Raw genomic sequence first — 22,772 nt, 5'->3', positions numbered from 1 at the left:
TTAATCTAATCATTTTTAAAATAATGCTGGGAAATCCGCCTCTCACCTCCACGGAAAACTCCCCCCACACAAATTTATCCATGGAAAGCTCCTCCCGCTTAAAATCCCGCGTAAATTCCCTTGACAATTCAATCCTCGCAGAAAATTCCCCTTGGAAAATTTCCTGTGGGCGATTCGGCCTGTAAAATTCTCCTTGGCCTACTTTCATGTGAAAACAAATAGTTTTTTAAATTTAATTTGTGATCATTTTTTAAATCATTCTGCAAATTTTCCCTCGCAATGGAAATTTGTTCTGTGGAATCAGAATGTGTTACCCTTTGATGAGTAACATAAAACTTAATCAATTTTGTATATTTGGAATCATCTTTAAAAGCCAATACTTTTGATGTATCTAGTGTTGTCAAAATTTCGTTTTTTTTTAGAGTTTCGGCTACCATTGGACCAACAATTCGTTACCGCAAACTGTTCGAAATCGTTGCTTGGTATCAGGGTTTGACCTAGTTATTGTTCAACATTTTTCATGTTGCCTGATCCTTATGAATAACACTATCATTAATCTCGTAGTGTTTGTTTTCATATTTATATTTAAAATAAAATACTTGCTTCTAGATAAATTATCAAAAGACAGACTAAACCCCAGTTCAACAGAATACTGTTAATACGAGATATAATACTATTACTACTGTCACCTAATTATATGACCAAGCCGCCTGAGGCAAAAACAGCCACGCATATTCCTTCTCCGCCCAACCTATTCCAAGCTTCAATCTTAACTCAGGATTTTTCAATCTGTTTTCAACCCGTTTGTATTACCTCTTGATATCACATTCTAGAATGTCCTGCTTTTTGTTTAGCCTCAGATGGATGACCAAAATGTATTTTCGGCTGTTCCCTCCTCAACGCCCCGCTCTCTGCGCTAAAGTTTGACTCTTTCTCTCAACTCTACTTTTTAAAACAGTAAAAAAAAAAATAGCGTAAAGAGTGGGGAGTTGAGGAGGGACCAGCCCCTTTCATATACGGAATAATTTTTGTTCGTTTTAAGTTTTAATCTCGCTCCTTACTTTCAGTTAAAAAAACTTTCTTTTTATTTAATTTCTGAACTTTTTTTAAATAATGCATGTTTTGATTTTGGCTCACCGCACATGAATAATTGAAACGAAATTTGTATATTAATTTATTTTTATGGCTAAATGACTTTCTCATAGTTTTGATCTGACGATTTTGAGAAAAAAGAAGCGGGGGAATAGGCCTAGTTACCCTTCAATTTTTGGTTTTTTAAAAAGGCAACTAGAACTTTTAATTTTTTACAAACATTTTTACTAGTAAAAATATACGTAACTTACGAATTAACTTTTGTAACGAGCTTCTATATTCGTATGTCTTTATTACGCATATGAGGGGGTTCACCCCCTCGTTAATACCTCGCTCTTTACACTAAAGTTTAAATTTTGTCCCAATTCCTTAAGAATGACCCCTGAATCATAAAGGCCGTAGAATTTATAGACGAAATTAATAAAATTATTTTAGCGTAAAGAGCAAGGTATTAGGAGGAGGTGAACCCCTCATATACGAAATAATTTCTGTTCGTTTTAAGTTTTAATGCTGCTCCTTGCTTTCAGTCGAAAAAACACTTTTTCATTTTTATTTTTTGATTGTTTAAAAAAAAAATGCTAAAAAAAATCCTGCGCCCCTTTCATGGAAATTTTCTTTCCCATGACAAATCCCCATGGAAAATTATCCCCGCTTAACCCCCTCCCCTCAACACTTCCCCCAAACAAAAAAAATCCCCCTGAAAGCGTCTGTACACTTCCAATAGCTATTACTATATGTAAACACTTGTCAAATTTTTAACTTGCAGCCCCTCCCACGGGGACTGTGGGAGAGTAAGGCGTCCCAAAAACATACTTATTTGGTTTTAGACTATGCTGAATAAAATGGCTATCTCAGAATTTTGATTCGGTGACTTTGAGAAAAACATGAGCGTGGGAGGGGGCCTAGATGCCCTAGTCACTTAAAAAGGGCACTAGAACTTTTAATTTCCGTTAGAATGGGCCCTCTTACGACATTCTTGGACCACTGGATCGATACGATCACCCCTGGGAAAAAAAAACAAATAAACGCGCATCCGTGATCTGTCTTGTGGCAAAAAATGCAAAATTCCACATTTTTGTAGATAGGAGCTTGAAACTCCTACTGTAGGGTTCTCTGTCACGCTGAATCTGATGTTGTGATTTTCGTTAAGATTTTATGACTTTTAAGGATTGTTTCCCCTTATTTTCTAAAATAAGGCAAATTTTCTCAGGCTCGTAACTTTTGATGGGTAAGTTTAAATTTCATGAAACTTATATATTTAAATTCAGCATTAAAATGCAATTCTTTTGATGTAATTATTGTTATAAAAATTCCGTTTTTTAGAGTTTCGGTTACTATTGAGCCGGGTCCGTTACCACGAATGTTTGATCAGATAAAACTGGTTTCATAGCCACGAAGACAAGTGACGAATGACAGAATGCATTGGAATTACGTAATTTGGGCTATATATTTGCACATTAGAGAGAGGGGGGGGTAAAGTGTAGTGGGTTTCAATGAAAAATGTATTATCTACAATTATTCCGCATATTATGAAGTAGGAACTGTTTTCTAACTTCATGTTGTCCAAATACTTTACCCCCACCCTGGGATGTATCCAGGATTTTTTTTCTGTGGGGGACGGTGTAGTAAAAAAACTTTAGAAAGCACATCCAAAATTTCTTTAGATTCACTTTTTTTTATGTTTTTACGAGTCGGACAAACATTTCGGAGGGGGTCCAAACCACCTAACCATCCTGGATACGGCATTGCCCCCTCCCCCTAATTTGCAAATATATAGCCCAAGCTATACAATTCTGATGCATTCTGTCCCCCGTTACTTCACTTTGTCGCTATGAAACCGGTTTTCTCAGATTCTACATTCAGATCAAGAACTTGAGTATGTTCTAAATAATTAACAAGTCCCGTATTTTCTTTGGCCATCTTTAATCCGTAAAACGATAGTCCTAGATTTTGCGATCAAAGTGTATTTTCTTGTTGCTTGATAAACACTCAGCCAAACGTAAACTATTCCTAGAAAACGTTTAATGTATCTCCCTCAGCCTTTCGAAGAACCCAGGTATTTAGAACCATACTTGGACCACTGTCATTACCTGATCAATATTCTGATTATAGTTTGCGGATTTGTCTCCCTAATCTTCCTAACTTTTCAAGTGCGAAAAAACATCCTGCCCCGTGGCTATTCTACTTTGTACATCTTTGGTGTATTCGCCATCTTTGCCAATGATACTGATACTGCTCAGATAAGTTTAGCTTTCCATTTTGAAAATATTTTTGTTGCCTAACATAACATCTTCACCCTTATTTATTCATAGTCTAAACTACTTTATCTTCTTAAATTCACTTTGAAATTTACTCTTTCGCCCTGAAGCCTCAAAACATCCAAAAACTCTTTCATTTCGCTAATAATTTGATTTGAGACAGTTAAATCATCTGCGTAAGCCTTTGTTGCCTTCCTTTTGACAAACCCCTTCAAATCTGTTTTCGTTTTTTTGCGTGTTTAATTTGGGTGTCTGAGCCCTCGTGACTCAACCTCCTTTAGTTTTTTTTTTCTTTCCTTCCTTTGTCCTTATTTCAGTAAAAAACAAAATGTTAATATTGTTTTTAGTCTTTAGGAGAATATGGCTTCTGCGCATTGTTATTGGTTTAGGTATGTTTTTTTTTTGTAAATAAACGGAATTATTATTATCATAGGCGGCGCATTATCGCTACCTAAGTAAAGAGCGATTTGGCTACAATGTGTTGTTATTTATGCATTATTTTTTATGCTCTGCCACATCGTATGGAAGGAGTGGTAATAGGAACTTAAGAGGGAGCCCGTTTCGAAAGGTCCAATATCTATACCTTCAGGTATAACATGACCCTCAGAGCCTCTGGGGCAAAAGCCGTAAATTATACAAGCTGTCCGGTTTATTTTTGGGAATGGGGGGGCTTGATTGATTTCGGGTGCCTGAAGAGACTAAGGGTATTAAGGTGAAACTTTCAGGGAATGTTCAGGTGGATCTGAACTAAATCGAAAGCCATAATGTGCATCCAGATTGTCAAAAGGACTTACCTGCAATAGCTGTGGAATGGTTGATGATATTGTTAAAACTTTCAGGACTTGTTGAGGGGGACGTTGAACTAAATAAAAAGACACTATTTGAATCCGGGTAGTCAAAATGGCATGTATGAAAAACCTCAGAAACATCTTAGAGTATTTAATTGAAACTTCCAGGGCCTTTTGAGGGGGATGTTGAACGGACATAAATTAAAAGACATACTGTGCATCCAGTATGTCAAAGAGATGCATGTGCAATATTTCAGGAATGGCTAAGAGTATTAAATTGAAACGTTGAAGGTGATATTGAACTAAATAGAAAGACACTAAGTGCATCAAAGGCGTCGAAATGACATATCTGCAATAATTTAGGAACGGCTAATAGTACTAATTTGAACTAAATCAAAAGAAATTATGTGTATCCAGGTTGTCAAAAGGGCCTAAGTGAAACCTCTCAGGAACGGCTAAGGGTATTAAGTTAAATTTTAGGGAAAGTTGGCAGTGGTGGTAAACTAAATCAAAAGACATTATGCATTTCCAGGTTGTCAAAATTGTTTATCAACAATATCTCAGGAATGGGCTGAGGGTATCAATTTGAAGCTTTCAGAGAATGTTAAGGGAAACTGAATTAAATCAGAGCACATTATGTGCATGCAGGTTTTCATAACAGTCTGTCTACAATATCTCAGATACGGCTAAAGGTATAATTTGACGGCCTACGAGATCCAGTTGAAACTTAGGGAATATTGGACGAGAGGATCAAGTATATTTTAAATTTGGACTTCGGGGAATCAAGGTGAGCAAGGACATTAAATGCTTGAAAAAATGAGGCTGTTTTGATTCTTAGTAAGAAATATATATATATGTATATATATATATGTATATATTCGTTAGTAAGAAATACTTCTTTATATACTTATACTATATACTTCTTTAGTAAGAAATATATATATATATATATATATATATATATATATATATATATATATATATATATATATATATATTTATATCTCTGCTTAAACCCAAGGCCATTAATATACCCCAAATGAAGTTTCAGAACCAAGGGGATCTCATCCGACTACAAATTTGGTTGAATTGACAATTAACGTTGTATTTTATTTTGATTTTTAAACAATAAATCAGAATCTTTTTTAATAATTCAGCACAAAAGAGTTCTCTTTTAAACAAACAAGCATCTAAGGTTAATCAAATTTTTATTATACTCAATAGGATTCTTATTATAAAGTGGTCGATCAATATTCGTCTATATTCAAGGTTGTAACAGGATGGGGGTTAGGATTGCTTCAGCCCTGTAAAAGGCCGAAAAATCCAAACGTTCATCCATTTTCTTATAATACCAAAAACAGGGATAGGACTAGCGCCCCCTCAGCTTTCCAAAGAGTGTCTTATAGCATTCTGTAAAAGGCAGAATGCCATTTATGCTTTTCTGAAAACAAAATATATTTTAAGCATTCCCTCTTTTATAAATTTAGTACCTCGCAAATTTCTGAGACTTCAAGAAACGATTCTGATTATATATCAGTCAGTCTTTTTCATTAGTTCTTTTCAATAGTCTCCGTTATTAGGATGATTTTATTTCTTTTTTTTGTTATTGCTGGGTATATTTTAACAAATAAAAATACATTGTTGAAAATAAATATCGTTTTTAATCAAATGCATAGGACATTAAAGCTGTTTAGAGGTTTTGAAAGGAAGGGAAGGGTAGCACCCCTCTAATTTGTCAACCTTGATTAGCCTTGATATATTTTTTCTTGTTATGTGTCGGTTGATGTCATAACAAGCAAAAACACACGGGTCGAAATAAAAACTGTTTTCAGTAAGGTGCAAATGAGGTTCTGGTCTTAAGGAGGGTTAGGGAGGTGTTAGCCCTACTCCTGTTTGTGATCATTTCTGTTCGTTTTAAGTTTGAATTATTATTTCGCTTTATCTCTGTTTGTCGTTAGTTAAACATAGCTCTTTATTTTCCTTTGAAGAGCCTCTTTTTCAGGAAATATTCTTTTTAATTAAATGTTTTATAAATAGGGAGCGGATACAACCCTGCTTAACTCCTGACTCTATACCGAATCAAATAGTAGCCTCAGTTACTTGTTTAACCGAACCAATATTATTCTCATACATAGCACTGATCACTTTGATGACTTATCTGGTATACCATACAAGAATAGGACCTTAACTAAAGCTTTTCTTTCAGATGAACGAAATACAAATTTGTAATCGTTAAAACTGAGGACTAACGTGATCTGATGATTCTTGCATTCCTCGATTGTTAATTTAACATTGACGCATTGATCGACGCATTCTCCTTCCTCCCTCTAATCTCTGCTAAGTAATTTGCTTCCTAGTGCGGGTGAAAAGCGTCGAAAAACTACTGAGGTCAATGTTCCAAATGTTACGGTGAAACTGATAGACGGAGCTGCTCCGGTGCAAATGTTGAACCCAGAGAATTCGAAGACCATCGGAGAGCACGCAGAAAATGTATTTTTTCCCATGATTGAGTATCAGCTCAAACATGTTGACAAACTTGACCTCGTATTCGTTGTTTACAGATTGGATAGTCTAAAGTCGTCTGTCAGAAGTCAGAGAGACAAGGGGACTAAAAGTTCTTCCGAACACACAAATCCCATTGAAGTGGAACGAATCCTGCAAGTAGATGCAAACAAAACAGACTTGTTTAACCTGCCGTCCCATGCTGTCGTGAAAAAGTCTCCAACGTTAAAACGAATATATTGCACTACTGGAAACACGTGCATAGCTAACTAGGCATTTAAAGAGCATAGCCACATCCAGCTATGTTCACACGAAGAGGCTGACACCCGCCTTTTGCTTCACGCTTGTGACGCAGTCTTACAAGGACATGTGTCGATTCTCATACGAAAAGTGGACACAGACGTGATTGTGACCTTACGCTTTGATCGCATTGGAGTATCTGAACTATATTCTGTGTTTGGTGTCGGTACCAACCTAAAGTAGGTTCCCATTCACGAAATAGTTCGATCGCTCGGGCCGACTAAATCACATGCACTTTCGTTCTTCCACGTGTTTACAAAATTTGATACCGTTTCTTCTTTTATCCACCACTCAAAGAGGCAGTTCTTTGCGACCTGGCAAAATATACCAGGACCGACGGAACCTTTCCATTAACTGACAAACAAGCCTTCCGACCTTGAACGCTTTATCAGAAAGACATACGATGTAAAATAAGACTGCGACGACGTGAATAAATTTGGGAAAGAAACATTTCTACAACAAAAGACCAAGAACAAGCAGAGACTTCCTCCATCTAGTGACTCGCTTTTACGAAACATCCTTAGAGCTGCACTGCAGTCAGTTCTTGTGTGGAGTTAAAGCCTGGATTCAACGCACACCCTTCCCAGTTTTTCTGGCTTTGGCTGGGTCAGAGGCACCGATGGAAAGTGGCTTCCCAATTGGTTAGGTTCTCTCCCGCCAGTGTCAAAAGTCTGTCGCGAGACAGTGCGATGTAGTCGCAAAAAAGGTGCGAAAGAAGGTGCCACTGCGGCAAATTTGACCTTAATTGTAGTCCACTGTGCTGGTGCAAATCAGAGTGCCCTAATCGTTGATCATGTCTTTATTATTTTTTTTTTATTTTACCAGAAGATTGATCTCTTTGTATTTCTGATAAAATTATAATTCTTAAATGCTTTAATCCGTCCATTTAGCTTCTGTTGATTCATTTACAATAAATAGAGAGATGAAGAATTAATAGATATTTAACTGATTTTTAACTGATTAACTGATATTTAACTGGTTTAGCAAATATGAACAAAGGTAACAAATTGGACGCGTCATGGTTTCATACGTAGGCAATTTTTACTGTACAGACTGTACTACTATTAGGCGTACGTCGGAATGACAGAACGATCTTTAAAACTGATGCATTAATTACACCAATCCAGCCTGTTATATCGGGATCATGAACCTCGTGCGATTCGTAAAATTGAAATTTTCTTCCACCATCTTCGATTTTAGACCCAAAGCGGATCAACGGGTCAACTACATTTTAGACCTCAAGCGGATCAACGCTACAACTAAGGTAAATTTATCTGCATATACGTGCGTTTTCAGAATCTGAAGTATCGACTGCTCCTAATCCGCCCATTTGAAGTCATTACTTCTTGTTTTAACAAATATTTATTTTTTGACAGCCATATTGAACTTGAAGTGCCTAGCAACACTGCGGTACAACTTAGGTTAGTTTTACGTTCACAATCCATCGATTGTGAACGGAACTACGAAACTTCTGCCATCGATTACTCCATACTGGCCTATTTGAGCGGTCATATTTTTTAATCTTGACAAACTCATATTTTCGACCGCCATCTTGGATTTGAGGAACCTAGCAGCACTATGGTACAATTTAGGTTATTTTTAAGCACGTTTGGAACCTGTGCCATCCATTACCCCATACTAGCCTGTTTGAACGGCCATGTCTTCTCATTTTGGCAAACTCGTATTTTCGTCCACGATCTTGGATTTCAAGCCACCTAGCGGCTTTTTGAGAAAAAATTTGCGTGCGTAATCGGGCCATATTAAAGAACATGCTCGAAAGTATATCTCAGCTAATTTTGGTGACACGGAAGTGTTTCATTGCTTTTCACGTGCACTATCCGACAGAAATCAAGCTAATGCTTTTATGATTCCAGCATTTATTCTTATCATTTTTCTTATAAAGAGGATTGGTTAAAGTTTAACATTAATCGTATCACATTTCGCATTAACTTCTACTGTTAGAAATACTTTTACCGACCCCTCCCCCTTCCCTTGAAGCAAAATTCTGACTGAATGCTTGCAGAGGGACATTCTGCTTCTCTTAATGGGGGGGGGGGTGAACCATCATTTCTTCGAAGTCAGATAAGGTCCGTGTCACGCCTCAAATGGTCTCCCTGTTTGATCCTTGTCAAAAATAAACTTTCTAAAACAATTTTTTTCCAAGAAAATTGGAAAAAGAATTTAAAACTTAATGTGTGCAGAAATTATCTTATATTTCGCCTAAAATGAACAAAAATGACTATAAAAATGAAGCATAAGACTAACAGAAATTATGGTATCCAGCGAAGGCAAACTTAAAAGAAACACAAATGGCCACAAAACAGCTTTGTATTACCGTCCACTAAATCCCCTAAAAGCTATAGTATCGTTTGCATTATAATAGTTCAATATTAATAGTTCATATTAATAGTTCAAACTCAAAGTTTTTTTTGCCGAAGGTTTTTCTAAACGTTTGTCAGGAATGGGTTTAAAAAGAAGAAAACAGTTGCATTAATAAGGTTCAATAATAAAAATATAAAAATCAAAAGACACTATGTGTATCCAGTTGATCAAGAGGGCATGTCTGTAATATCTAGGGAACAGGCTAAAGGTATTGATTTGAAACTTCAGGGGAAGCTGGACTATATCAAAAGACACTATGTACATAGATGTTGTTAAAAGGGCGTCTCTGCAATATATTAGGAACAGCTAAGGGTATCATGTTGAAACTTTCAGTGAATATTTAGGGGGAAGTTGAACTGGATCAAAGGGCACTGTATGCATCCAAACGATGAAAAGAATAATGCTGCAATATTTTAGGGGCATCTAAGGGTAATAGCTTGAAACTTTCGGGCCAAGTTGAGGGGATGTTAAGCTGAATAAAAAACACCCTGCCCTTCAATGTTTTCAGGACGTGACACTAATCTTTAGAGGCTCTTGAGAATGGCGGTTATTTTGTTCTTTTTGTGGGTTTTGGCAGTTCCGTCTGTTCTCTTTGTCTGTTTATCTTAGTTTCTGTTCTTTTAAGTTTGAGCTAATTGTTCACTTTAGGTTTTATCCCTTCTTTCATAATAATTTCTGCTTGTTTTAGATGTAAGGCATCATATTTAAGCTAATTTCTGTGTGTTTTCAGTTTTGAATTCTTTCCTTATTTGTCATGGAAAACTTTTTTTTTATTTAATTTACACTGGTTTTTACTTGACAACCTTATTAATATGTTAATAATGATAATATTGGCTAATAAGTTTTATTTATGATTAAATTGAAAAATATAGAAAAAAAATATTGGTAAAGTAGAAAGCAATATTAAGACCCTAACCGAAGTAGTCATATAATGAATCAAACTTAAAAGAAACAGTAATTACTAAGAACGAATAAATGAAGCCTAAAACAAATCAAAGTTACCACAAATAATTGTTATAATAGTTCGGCTGTTTCTTTACTCAAGACCTTTTAAAGGCTAAAATATTACTTGTGTTTTATTGATAATTAAATAAAAAAAAGAGTTTTTTTTCAATTGAAAGTAAGGAGCAACGTTAAAACCTAAAACGATCAGAAATATTACGAATATGAGGAGGTTACCCCTCCTTAATAAATCGCTCTTTACGCTAAAGTATGATTTTTTGTTCCAATATGACTTTTTGTGCTGACGAACTCTAGTTAGTTGTATGTAGGAGATGCCAATTCATAAAAATATAGGTGAGAAAACTGATTTTTTTTTTAATTTAAATTTAAATTAGTATTATTGATTTCCTATTTTTCATTGAAAATACCAAAAAGAACGGTATTTTTTAGTGAAAATGTCAAAATAGGTACTTTTCAATGAAGATACCCAAATCTACTGTAAAGGCTCCTCTTCTCTCTCTCTGCGTTCTCTTCTTTAGAACATTACGGTAGCGTTGGCCTACAGTATAGGGTTCGACCGGTGGAGGATATCTAGTATCTCTAACTCTCATAAAGTGTAATAAAAATGTTTATTTACACATATAATACATTAAATGTACACACGACGAGGACAGACACAGAATAAGGACTGACTAAAATAATCTAAAACGTTGGCTTATATACACTGAAACAAGGAAACAAACATTGAAGCATGTGACAGGAACTGACCTAGTTTAATCTGTCAGTTGCTACAAATGCTCAGAATCTATAATATTAATGTAGTCATTTAGGAAGTAGGAATTTCAGAGAACTTAATTATGATTAAGAATTTAATTATATTATCTAACCTACTTTCAAAGTTTACACTACTTTTTAAAGCCTGGGGTGAATCTGGGGGAGAAAATTCTTTCCCCTAATTGGTTCCCCAGGCTATGTATCTGTCTAGCTGTTTCTCTGACTATTTGACTTTATTGTTCTGCTTGTTTTTCTTTTCTTCTAATAGGAATCAGTCAATAATAATATAGCTCTGACTGTTTCTTGCTTCTAGTAAACAAAGGGAGAAAAACAACGAAGCTGTAAAGAAAAGTAGAGAAAGAAGTAAGAGATCTAAAGTGATGTCCCAACAGAGAGTTGAGCAGCTTGAAGAGAGCAATAAAGAGCTACAAGGAGCTATTGTCGAGTTGAAGAATGACTTATCCCATTTAAAACAGATATTTGTCCAGGCATCTACGGGTATGTGTACTTTGGCTCTTTTGTAAAGGGGTCATTTTTAGGTTCGTACCTGTGTATGGACTATTTTTCATGAAATTTCTGTCGGTATGTTTGAGGGAGAGCCAGCGGGGAAGAGAAATTTGGGTACTTTTATGATATACCCACTACCTAATATTCTTCTAATATGTTTCTCTGACACTTTAGAAACAAATTTGGGCTATATATTTGCACTTAAGGGGTGTGGGTAAGGTATAGCGGGTATACATGCCTAATGCATAAGGTACAGTTGTTCTGCATGTTTTGTAGTAACAATTTTTTCTAAATTCACACTGTCTAAATACTCCCCCCCAAATTTGCAAATGTATAGCCCAAATTATATATTTTCCATCTATTCTCTCACTTCTCTTTGTCGTGTCTCATGCTTAGCTGGAAGAAACTAACGAAAAAACCGGTTGTATATTGCATCAATGAATTAACAACTTGAGTGGTAGTGGGTTTGTCGTACAAGTACAAAAATTTGTTTATCTCATTTGAAACAGATGGCTGTTCAGCTATCTACCGATATCCCTAAAAAAAGGCAATTTTTTCACTCGTTCCTCTTGTATGGATTGTTTCTGATCAAACTTGTTTTAAGGGATTGCTTTTAGTGGAAATTGCAAATATATTTGTGGTTATTTTATTGTTTCTATTTAATCTAAAGGTGGTATAACTGGATCGATGTAATTTTTCAGAGGCATTAAAAGATTTTAAAAGATTTCCACAGACAATATAATTGGCTAGCAAAGCGTTGGAGAATTTATAAATGTTAATGTTAAATATATATTCATGGGTAGTAGATCCTAGAAAAAATTAAGATCATAACCTTTTAGCATAGTATAAGTGCATATGAACAGTAGCGAAAACTTTGTTCAAAAATACCACACATCATAGCGCGCTGACTGGGAAGTTCCCAGCACGTCAGAGCAGTAGTTTCAGCTGTTTCTTGGCATTCAGTCATATCAGAGCATATATAACGTGCTAAATATTTGTCACTACACTTGCGCGAAGAAGCGGAGTCTTGAAGAGAGGTTTAGACCGGTATGTGTCAAAAATCTTTAACGGAGAGTATTGGACTTTTCGCTACTGTTCAGATATAATTGTTCAATGGTTTATAAAAAATACATCGCGCGACCACTTCTTATTCGTCACTTTTAATCGCCATCATAAACGCACACCTTTAAAAAAAAAGATATAATAGCTTGCTTCCCAAAAGTAAATAAATAAATCAAATGCTTAATTTTGTCCAGCCCTGTTTACGCCCGTAGATTTATATCAGCCACCATTTATAGTCATTAAAGTTTTTATTATTTAACAAAGAAGGGTTAAGCATGATCACAAACTGATAGTAATTTTTTCATTACAAGGGTTAGGTTGATCCCTTGATATCGGTCCACAGAAAGGTGCTAGATGGTAACACCCAAGATACCGGGGTTGTGAAACAATGAAACGCCCTTAGGAAGAAACTTCGGCTATTAGGGGATCAGTATCTTCTCAAATAGCACATAAACACCAGAAGTATAGGCGTCGCAAGGATAAATTATTAACCCCTCCCTCATTCAGTCTCAATAATATTTATATCTTTTCAGTCTATTGTGATGCCCTTATCTATAATATTTTATTTTTGGGCTGAAGTGTAGATCATTATTTGAGCCCCTGAAAATAAACTTTTTTCACCCTCCCATGATCTAACTATAGTTTCAGTTATGATTTAAATCTTCCATGATCAGTTTGTTCATAATTGTTGCAGGTTTGAAGTCGTGCCTAGTTGGGTTTCATGATCGTAGCTAAAGGACAAGGGGAAGTAGTGCCCCTAAGAAACTCACTACTCCCTTGAAAAAGCCATAATAACGACCTAGGGCAAAGTATTGTAAGGATAAATTAACCTCCCTTCCCTAGCTAGTTACTCTTAAACCCTCTCGGAAAATATCCTATCTACGTCCATTTGGACTATATAAAGATGCTAGTATGGAAGGAAGGGGGGTCGATTTAATATCTTTAAGGGTCAATTTTTCTTTCAAAATGAATTAATTAACTTAGAAAATCTTCTTGTTGTGCCCATTTAGACTTTATGTTTTTAAACTGTCAAATTACATTGGTAAATTTTTCGCAGTTCATATAATTGACTTACCAATAAACTGAACATAACATTTGATGCCTTTTTTATGCTCTTTGCGAATATAATAATCGCTTTTACTACAATTCAAATTTAAGCAGTTTTTGACCTAACCTAACCCAAACTAACCTAACCTAAACTAATCTTATTATGGATAATTTTGGCACTGAAAAAATGTAGTATTATTCTGTCGAAAACGACCGAGAAAATGGCGCTGAGGAAACGTAGCATTATTTTGTCGAAAACGACTGATAACTCATACTTTAAGCGAAAATTCGTCATTTTTAGGAGCTCCACAAAGTGCTTGAATTTGAATTTGCAGTAGAAGCGATTATTATATACGCAAAGAACATAAAAAAGGCATCGAGTGGTGTGTTCACTTTATTGGTAAGTCAATTATATGAGCTACGAAAATTTTAACATTACATTACATTAAATTTCCTTTTTTTGTCATAATCATACCTCACTTATGCAGTTTTAAATTGACTAAATAATACACAGCGTAAAATTCAAAGAAGAAAGTCTTATAAAACAATGGGTCCATGGCCTTCAGGAAGAAAAAGAAGAACAGTCACACGAACGTTTTGACTATATGCAACAAGGCATCCTTGGTGTTAAGAAAGAAATAATCCAAAACATAAAAATTTAAAGAAAAGAAAAATCACAGAAGAATAAAATGAAACGATGAGTACAATGCTGCTTTGTGACCAAACCGCGGAAGTTAAAAACATTATAATTGGATGAGGCGCTTCTATGACAAGAAGGAACATCACGCAGAAGCAACTGGTCATTCCCTGATTGCTCTTGTTTGTCAACCTACCGGCGATAGATCCATTGTTTTCCAAAATTTCTTTATTTGGCTTCGTCATGGCTGACCAATTTTACAACTAATAGCTTTATAGCTTGTCGAGTATAGCGTCAAGACTAAGCTAATAGTTTTATAGTTTATAAAATAATTATGTTTCCTGTTTGCATTTTGATAAGAAAACAACTGTGTTTATTCTAGCCTACATAAAACCTTTTATTTACAATTTTTATGTGATATATTAGTTTGGTTTTTGGACGCCTTAGTTTAGACCGATGATATGTTCGTCTAATTCTTCTTCGTTTTTATCTACTGGCCATAGATCCGTTGTTTTTCAAGTTTTCTTTGTTTTGATAGATCTTTTAGATCTTAGATCTTATCAAGACTAAATTAAAAAATAATTTTTTCTAACTTAAAGTAAGGAGCAATATTAAAAAACCGACAAAATAATTCCGTATAAGAAAGAGGTTGCCCCCTCCTTAATACCCCGCTCTTTACCCGAAAGTTGTTTACTCCTTTAAAAAAGCTTATTCTAATTAAACGACCTTTGTGTTTCAGGAGTCGTTCTTGAAGAACTGGGACAAAAGGTCAAATTTTAGCGTAAAGAGCGGGTATTGAGGAGGGGGCAGCCCTTTCATATACGTTATTTTTTTTCCTTTTTAGTTTTAATGCTGCTTCTTGCTTTCGGTTGAAGAAACTTGTTTCTTTTATTTAATTTTTCGTCGTTTTTCAAATAATGCCTGGAAATCTGTCCTCTCCAAATCATGGAAAAACGAAAAATCCTCCTTGAATGGTTCCTCCCTGTAAAATCAGTCCCCACGTATAATTCTGACCTTGGAAATACCCCCCCCCCAGGAAAAAAGTTTGTATACTTCCCAATAACTCATACCATACATAAAACAATGGGCAAATGTCATAACTTGCAGCCTTCCTCCAGAAGCTTTAGGGCAGGGGGCGGTATTCACGTCATCCTCAAAGGCATAGTTATTGGAACTTTCAACTATGTTGAACAAGATGGCTATCTCAAAATTCTTATCAGGCGACTTAGGGGAAAAATTGTGGAAGGGGGGCTAGTTGCTGTCCAATGTTTTAAGGTTGTAAAAGGAAAAATGTTCTCAGGGTCATAGCCTTTGATGAGTAACATTAGACTTAATGAATTTTATAGTCGCTACTTACTTACAGTTCGTTACCACGAAATGTTTGACTAAGCATCTGTATCAAATATTATTGATATGGAACAATGCTGCCAAGTGCAATGGCGTCGATTTTACTTTCAAAATAGATCAGCGAGGAAGAATTTAATTTGATTTTTTTTTTTAAGATTCTAATTGACTCAAATGCATCGCCAATATTAGTTGTAGAAGACATTAAGTTATAATGAATATTTTTGAAAATCCTTTCGAAGGTCAAACAGATACTTGAAGTCTGTTTGCTTCAATGGGCCATTAATAGAAATGTTTCTGAAATGATGTTGTATTTTAAAAAAGAATACATATTAAATTAAATATTAAAGTACATTTTGAATTTGACTCGTTGGAATTTCCAGAAACTCATCTCATAGGGCTAGAAAGCACAAAGTTAGGTGATAAAGGATTTTAGCTACTGAACAATAAAAACTTCATAATTCAAGTAAAATAAGGTGACAGAAAGCTGGAACTAATAGACTGGGAATACGACTTAAGATGAATATTTTACCCAGTTGTGACCAGTTATTTAGTTTGGGACGGTGTCAGTGGCGTGACTCTGAAAGCTCAGCCAGAGTCGACCCAGCTCTGAATGTGTACCTGGAGAAATCTGGGGAAGGTAAGCAGGAAGGGTGTGTGAAAGCACAGGATGCTTGACCTCCAGCCCCCCATTGCACTTCCTGGCTGAAGGGCCATGAAACGGAGATCAGCACCGCCGGTTTGAACCTTAAGGGTCTAGTGCCGTCTTACTTACTTACTTACTTATTTTACCACTCGATTATATGTTGATTGGTAGAAACTGGTCCAAATGCTTCTCCCTTGTTCATAAGATCCATAAAGTCTCTATTTTTAATGGGACACTCTAGCCACTATATCAGTCCTGTTTGTTGATGAAATAAAAAAAACAGTTTTTTTTTAACTGAAAGTAAGGAGCGACATTAAAACTTAAAACGAACAGAAATTACTCCGTATATGAAATGGGTTGTCTCCTCCGCAATCCCTCGCTCTTTACGCTAAAGCTTTTAATTATTTTAAAAAGCAGAATTGTGGCAAAGAGTCAAACTTTAGCGTAAAGAGCGAGGGATTGCGGAGGGGACAACCCATCTCATATACGGAGTAATTTCTGTTCGTTTTAAGTTTTAATGTCGCTCCTTACTTTCAGTTAAAAAACCTTCTTTTTATTTAATTTCTGAACGTTTTTGAATTAATGCATTTTTGATTTTGGCTCTCCGCGAAATTTGTATATTAATTCTTTTTTTTGGCAAAATGGCTTTCTCTTAGTTTTGATCAGACAATTTTGAGAAATAAGGGGTGAGATAGGAGGCATAGTTGCCCTCCAATTTTTCAGTTACTTAAAAAGGCAACTAGAACTTTTAATTTTTAACGATGTGTTCAATGTTTTTATTAGTAAAAAATATACGTAACTTAAGAATTAACTTACGTACCAAACTTTTATATTCTTATATTTTTATTATGTATACCAGGGGGTTTGTACCCTCGTTAATATCTCGCTCTTCACACTAATCGTAAGTTTTGGCCCAATTCTTTAAGAATGACCCCTGAATCAGAATTTTTAGTAATTTCAACTAGAATAAATAGTTGAAATTACTAAAAATATTTTAGCATAAAGAGCGAGGTATTTATCTCCTCCTAAATACCTCGCTCTTTATGCTAAAGTATTTTTAGAACCCCTCATATGCGTAATAATTTTCGTTCGTTTTAAGTTTCAATGCTACTCCTTACTTTCAATTGAAAAAACGTTTTCATGTTTATTTTTTCATTGTTTTTTATAGTTATGCTAGAAAATCCTGCACCCTTTTCATTGAATTTTTCTTCCCCCATGACATATTCCTCCAAGGAAAGATCCTCCCAAATAGCCCCCTCCCCTCAACCCCCCCCCCCCCCAAAAAAAAAACAACAAAAAAATCCCCCTGAAAATGTCTGCACACTTCCCAATAACCATTACTACTGTATGTAAACACTGGTCAAAGTTTGTAACTTACAGCCCCTCCCCGAGGGATTGTGGGAAGTAAGTCATTCCCAAAGACATAGTTGTTAAAGTTTTCGACTATGTGGAATAAAATGGCTATCTCAAAATTTTGATCCGTTGACTTTGGGAAAACATGAGCGTGGGAGGGGGCCTGGGTGCCCTCCAATTTTTTGGTCACTGAAAAAGAGCACTAGAACTTTTCATTTCCCTTAGAATGAGCCCTCTTGCGACATTCTAGGACCACTTGGTCGATACGATGACCCCTGGGGAAAAAAAAAAAAACAAAAAACAAATAAACACGCACCCGTGATTTGTCTTCTGGCAAAAAATACGAAATTCCACATTTTTGTTGATAGGAGCTTGAAATTTTTGATTTTTGGTTCTCTGATATGCCGAATGCGATAGTGTGATTTTCGCTAAGATTCTATGACTTTTAGGGGGTGTTTCCCCTATTTTCCAAAATAAGGCAAATTTTCTCAGGCTCGTAACTTTTATATATTTAGAATCAGCATAAAAATTCGATTCTTTTGATGTATCTTTTAGCATCAAAGTTCCGTTTTTTAGAGTTTCGTTTACTATTGAGCCGGGTCGCTCCTTACTACAGTTTGTTACCACGAACTGTTTTATGTCTGGCCTGGTATTCAACTGTTTCTTATTCCAGGCCAGTTTATGTTGCAAGTCAACGTTTTAATAGGTCAGCTCTGCCCTAATGCTTCATATAATTTATTGCATCCTGAACGTTTATGCATGTGTGAACTCCAGTAAAAGAAGATGGTAGGATTACCATCTTTGGCTTATCTACTTGTTTTAATTGAATAGTTGCTAATCGAATTTGCTTATCTAACCATCTGAGTTGAAAAAATAAGTAAATAAACTCGTCGGTCGAAATTTAAAACGATAGTTATTTTCCAGCATCGTAGCGCTGCGTGTCGCTTTTCCCTTATTGTTAAAATTATTAAAATCGCCAATATTACTATGTAAAACTTAGTGTGTATGTAACTGAACCCTGGTGTAACTAAGCCCCAAGCAACTTAACCCAGGTAACTGAACCCTCGTAAATCTGAACCCAGGAGCAACTGAACCTTCGTGTAATTTACCCCCCCCCCTTTGTAACTGAATACCCGTGCAACTGAAACCCCTTGCTACTGAACCTTCGTGTAACCTAACCCTTGTTCAGGAACCTTCGTGCAACTGAACCGCCGTTTAACTGAATTCTCGTGCACCTCACCCCCATTCAACCGAACTCCCATGCAGCTGAACCACCGTTTAACTGAGCCCTCATTTAACTGGACCCGGTAAAACTGAAACCTCTTGCAACTCAACCGCTGCTCGACTGAATGCTGGTACAACTCGACCCCGTCTAACAGAACCCCAATGCAACAACCCTCACTCAACTCAATATTAATGCAACTCAAACCCATTCAGCTCGACCCTCCTCAAATCAGCAATAAAACTAGAAAATATAATTCAGCTCGTTTTGTCGGAGGTGACGAAAGCTGACTCGAATAAAATGGTCTTTATTTTGTTTTTGGTTCTTTTTATTTTATTTTATGCCGTTTTGATGTAACACTACCCTTCCTCCCCTTCCAAAAAAACAAAATTTATCCTTCTGCCCTATATACTTGAAAATTAGCGAAACTTTTCATGGGGCCTAAACACACTTGATGGTTATGATCGCAGCAAGAGCTCCTGATTCGACGCCTTCGACCGGGAGTGCAATGCGTGGATGGGGGCAAATCATCCAACGCTTTCCGTGCTTTTTCCCAGATTTTTCTGGGTACCTATTTAGAGCCGGCTCTGTACCCAGGTACCTGTTTAGGACGGGGTCCAATGGGGTGACTCTGTAAGCTCATTCTAGATTCACACCTAGGACTCGAGCCCCTGACTTCAGGATTTCAAGTCTGGAACGCTAACCACTCAGCTAGGACGACTCAAAAGTTTTCAGTAAAGCACTAGTTTTTAAGTATTTTACAACTATGAGGCAATAGCATGGGTTAAACACAAGTTAGAATCTTTACATTTTCTATCTTGTATTAACTATTTGTTTGTTAAAGTCGTGAAATAGATGCCTGTCAAGAACATATTCATAAAAGAACCTCTTTTGGATGTCTCGTTTTCACAAAAAAAGAGAAAATGGGACTTCAAAAACCATTAAAGCCACTTGTTTGTTGAATGGAGGTTCAGCTAAATGGGTTAAGATTTACGTGGGTTGAGTGTCACGGGGCCCTGTTAGACGCGGGTTCAGTTGCAAGGGGGTATAGTTAATGGAGATGACTTGCACGTGGGTTGAGTTCCTCGTGGGTCCAGTTAAACAGGGGTTCCATTTGTATAGGAGTTCTGTTTTACGAGGGCTCAGTTATATTTGGGTTCAGTTGCACGGAGATACAGTTGCACGGGGGTTCAGTTGCACGGGGGTTCAATTACACGAGGGTTCAGTTAAATGGAGTGGACTTGCACCGGGGCTCATTTGTACAAGGGTTCAGTTAAATAGAGTTCGGTTGCACTAGGGTTCAGTTGCTAACGAGTTAATTTACAGGAGGAGTTGGCTGCATGCGGGTTCGAATGCACGGGGCTTCTGTTGCAGGAGAGGTCAGATGCACGAGGGTTCAGCTTGAACGGAGCAGTAAAATGTATTTATTCAGGCTGAAAGGACAGGGTATATAGACAGGAAGTATGACTCATGATGAATAGGACAATATTTAGGTTTGCAAGGTTCAAGCGATAAAAATCTCCGGCAGAAATAGAGCATTTCTTTAGGGGCTTTAACGCCCAGATTGGAATGACTAGGAATAAGATGTATTCTAGCCTAGGCCGATTTGATGTGGGGAAGGAAAGTAACTGTAACTATATGAGGAAATATAAATGGGTTGGTGGAATAATTTGACTATAGTAGCACGATATTCTGTGTTAAATGGTCTTTCAAACAGTTCGTGGTAACGAACTGTATGTAAGGAGCGACCCGGCTCAATAGTAAACGAAACTCTAAAAAATGCTATAAGATATATCAAAAGAAAATATATAAGTTTCATCAAATTTAGTCTTCGTCATCAAAAGTTACGAGCCTGAGAAAATTTGCCTTATTTTGGAAAATAGGGGGAAACACCCCCTAAAAGTCATAGAATCTTAACGAAAATCACACCATCGCATTCAGCGTATCAGAGAACCCTATAGCAAAAATAAAAAAAAAAGCAAATTGGTTCTTAAAGAAAAGACCTTTCTTCTCTAGAAATGTCTCAATCTTTATACATAAAATATTCTCCATTATTCTAGCTATAATTTGGAAGCATGTCTTCTTCCTTTCAAATTTTTTGGTGACATCAATCAGGCTCAGAAATTGTTTAAAGATGGGCTGTTTGACAAGTGATTTTCAAAATACGAACTGATGTAAAGTGTTCAGTTATTAGTACCTGTAGCTTTTAGATAGTGAATGTGCCTATTATTAGACCTTAATAAACCTACAATACTAATCCTTTTCTTCTTTTAGGAGCTCCTGGCTCATCTGTTTTAACAAGAGAAGAGATTCTTGCTCTCCTTGTCGAGAAGCCTGAGCATGAAGAAGTTCCTGAAACAAAGTATGACCAACTAAGCAGCGCAGAGCCGGTGTCTAGTGATGATGATTTACAAGTGACAAAGTGATTAACAATCATTACTTCTAAGTGTCCTGTTGAAAGACTGATTTCTTTCAAGTTCCAGTTTTAATTTTGAGAACCATAAACGGAACATTTTCTTTACCATTGTTACTTTTACGCTGTTTCTGTGGCAATTTCTGTTACAAGGTTCTTACTTTAAAGCAGTAGTGGTCTTAGGCCTCATAATCGGGGGGAGGGGGGTCAAGGTAGCTTAATAGGAGTGTAAAAATATAAATTAAAAGAAATTTAATTGCAGACGTCACACAAACTGGGGGGACAGCTGCCTTCCCCATGCCTGCTCAGGCCTAGAACTGCCACTACTTAAAACCCACGCGTATTGTCTTGGTAAACAATAGTGTTCAATAATGGCGCAAATGGATTGACTAAAAGAGATTTTCAGATAACATTTGAAATACCAAAGACATCAAATAGAATATCACCCCCCCTGGACGCATCTTAGGTCTAATCATACCTGAGAACGGTGATTTTAAAGATTTTGCATTTGGTTGTTTCAAAATTATGAAGCTTTTAGGGCTGTGCTATATTTTTTTTTCAACCCTGTCATGTTGACATAGCATTTGAAGTACCAAGCATATCAAAATAGAATATAATGCCCCTCTGGGCCCATCTTAGGTCTATTCATACCTGAGAACGGTGATTTTAAAAATTTAGCATTTGTTTGTTTCAAACTTATGAAGCTTTTAAGGCAGTGCTACATTTTTGTCATTGTTGTCATGTTGAACCTTGAAAATAAATATGTAAAACTAATTAGATTAAATTTGGGAACACTTCGTCGGTAAAAGTTTATATTTTAACAATCTGTTGAATTCAAAAGACCAGGAAAGTTATACCTTCTTAAGTTGTTTGGTGTCATGTGTTTTTAGCTTATTTTTTGATGATTCCTTCATGTTGAATCCTTAGCTTACTTAAAACGTTTTTTTAGATAATTTTTTAGGTAAAATAATGACGCATTGAGTATTAAATTTCTTGGAAAACAAGACAAAATCTCGTGTATTGCGCATGGGAACTTGAAACCTCAACAGTAGGGTTTTTATACATGATGAATATGAGGCTGCATTTTCATCAAAATTGCATCCTTTTAGATGGCACCCTCTGTCTTAAGTTATGTGGATTATATCAGGTTCGTAACATTTATACATAAGTATAGATTTAAGTTTAGATGAAATAAGTTCCTTTCATTTACCTTGCGTTTTTAGCTTATTTTTTGATGATTTTTAACCCACCTTTCTTTTCTTTAAATTTGGTGTCCACTTTACCAAGAACTGCATAACTGAAAATTCATATGCTTTTTATTACAATTGAATTTTTGATGGATCTTAATTCTGAAGGTATGTGTCGTTGTTTGTGCTGTTTATTTAATCAATCCAAATGACCAGATTTCATTCCTACTATCCTCTACTTCAATGTTGTTTTTCTGGAAGATATATTTTCAGGTAATATAATAATAATAATAATTTACTTATAACCCACAAAATA

General features: G+C 36.0%; 1 protein-coding gene across 8 annotated transcripts in view; it reads left to right on the top strand.

Moving 5' to 3' along the window:
* Positions 1 to 22,043, top strand: part of LOC136041197 (CCAAT/enhancer-binding protein gamma-like) — a 238,193-nt gene extending 216,150 nt beyond the window's left edge. For 7 of the 8 annotated variants that reach the window (XM_065725768.1, XM_065725767.1, XM_065725765.1 and 4 more), the window contains 2 exons: positions 11,352 to 11,536; positions 21,131 to 21,291. In XM_065725768.1, coding sequence (XP_065581840.1) covers positions 11,352 to 11,536; positions 21,131 to 21,282 — 337 coding nt within the window. In that variant the 3' untranslated portion in view covers positions 21,283 to 21,291. Of the gene's footprint in view, positions 1 to 11,351; positions 11,537 to 21,130 lie in introns of all 8 variants that reach the window. The other variant, XM_065725763.1, reaches the window with a different exon arrangement.
* The last annotated feature ends 729 nt before the right edge of the window (positions 22,044 to 22,772 follow it).

This window comes from Artemia franciscana, unplaced genomic scaffold (genome assembly GCF_032884065.1).
Source record: "Artemia franciscana unplaced genomic scaffold, ASM3288406v1 PGA_scaffold_1179, whole genome shotgun sequence".
Lineage (NCBI taxonomy): Eukaryota > Metazoa > Arthropoda > Branchiopoda > Anostraca > Artemiidae > Artemia > Artemia franciscana.
This window is presented reverse-complemented; position numbering and strand designations above follow the sequence as displayed.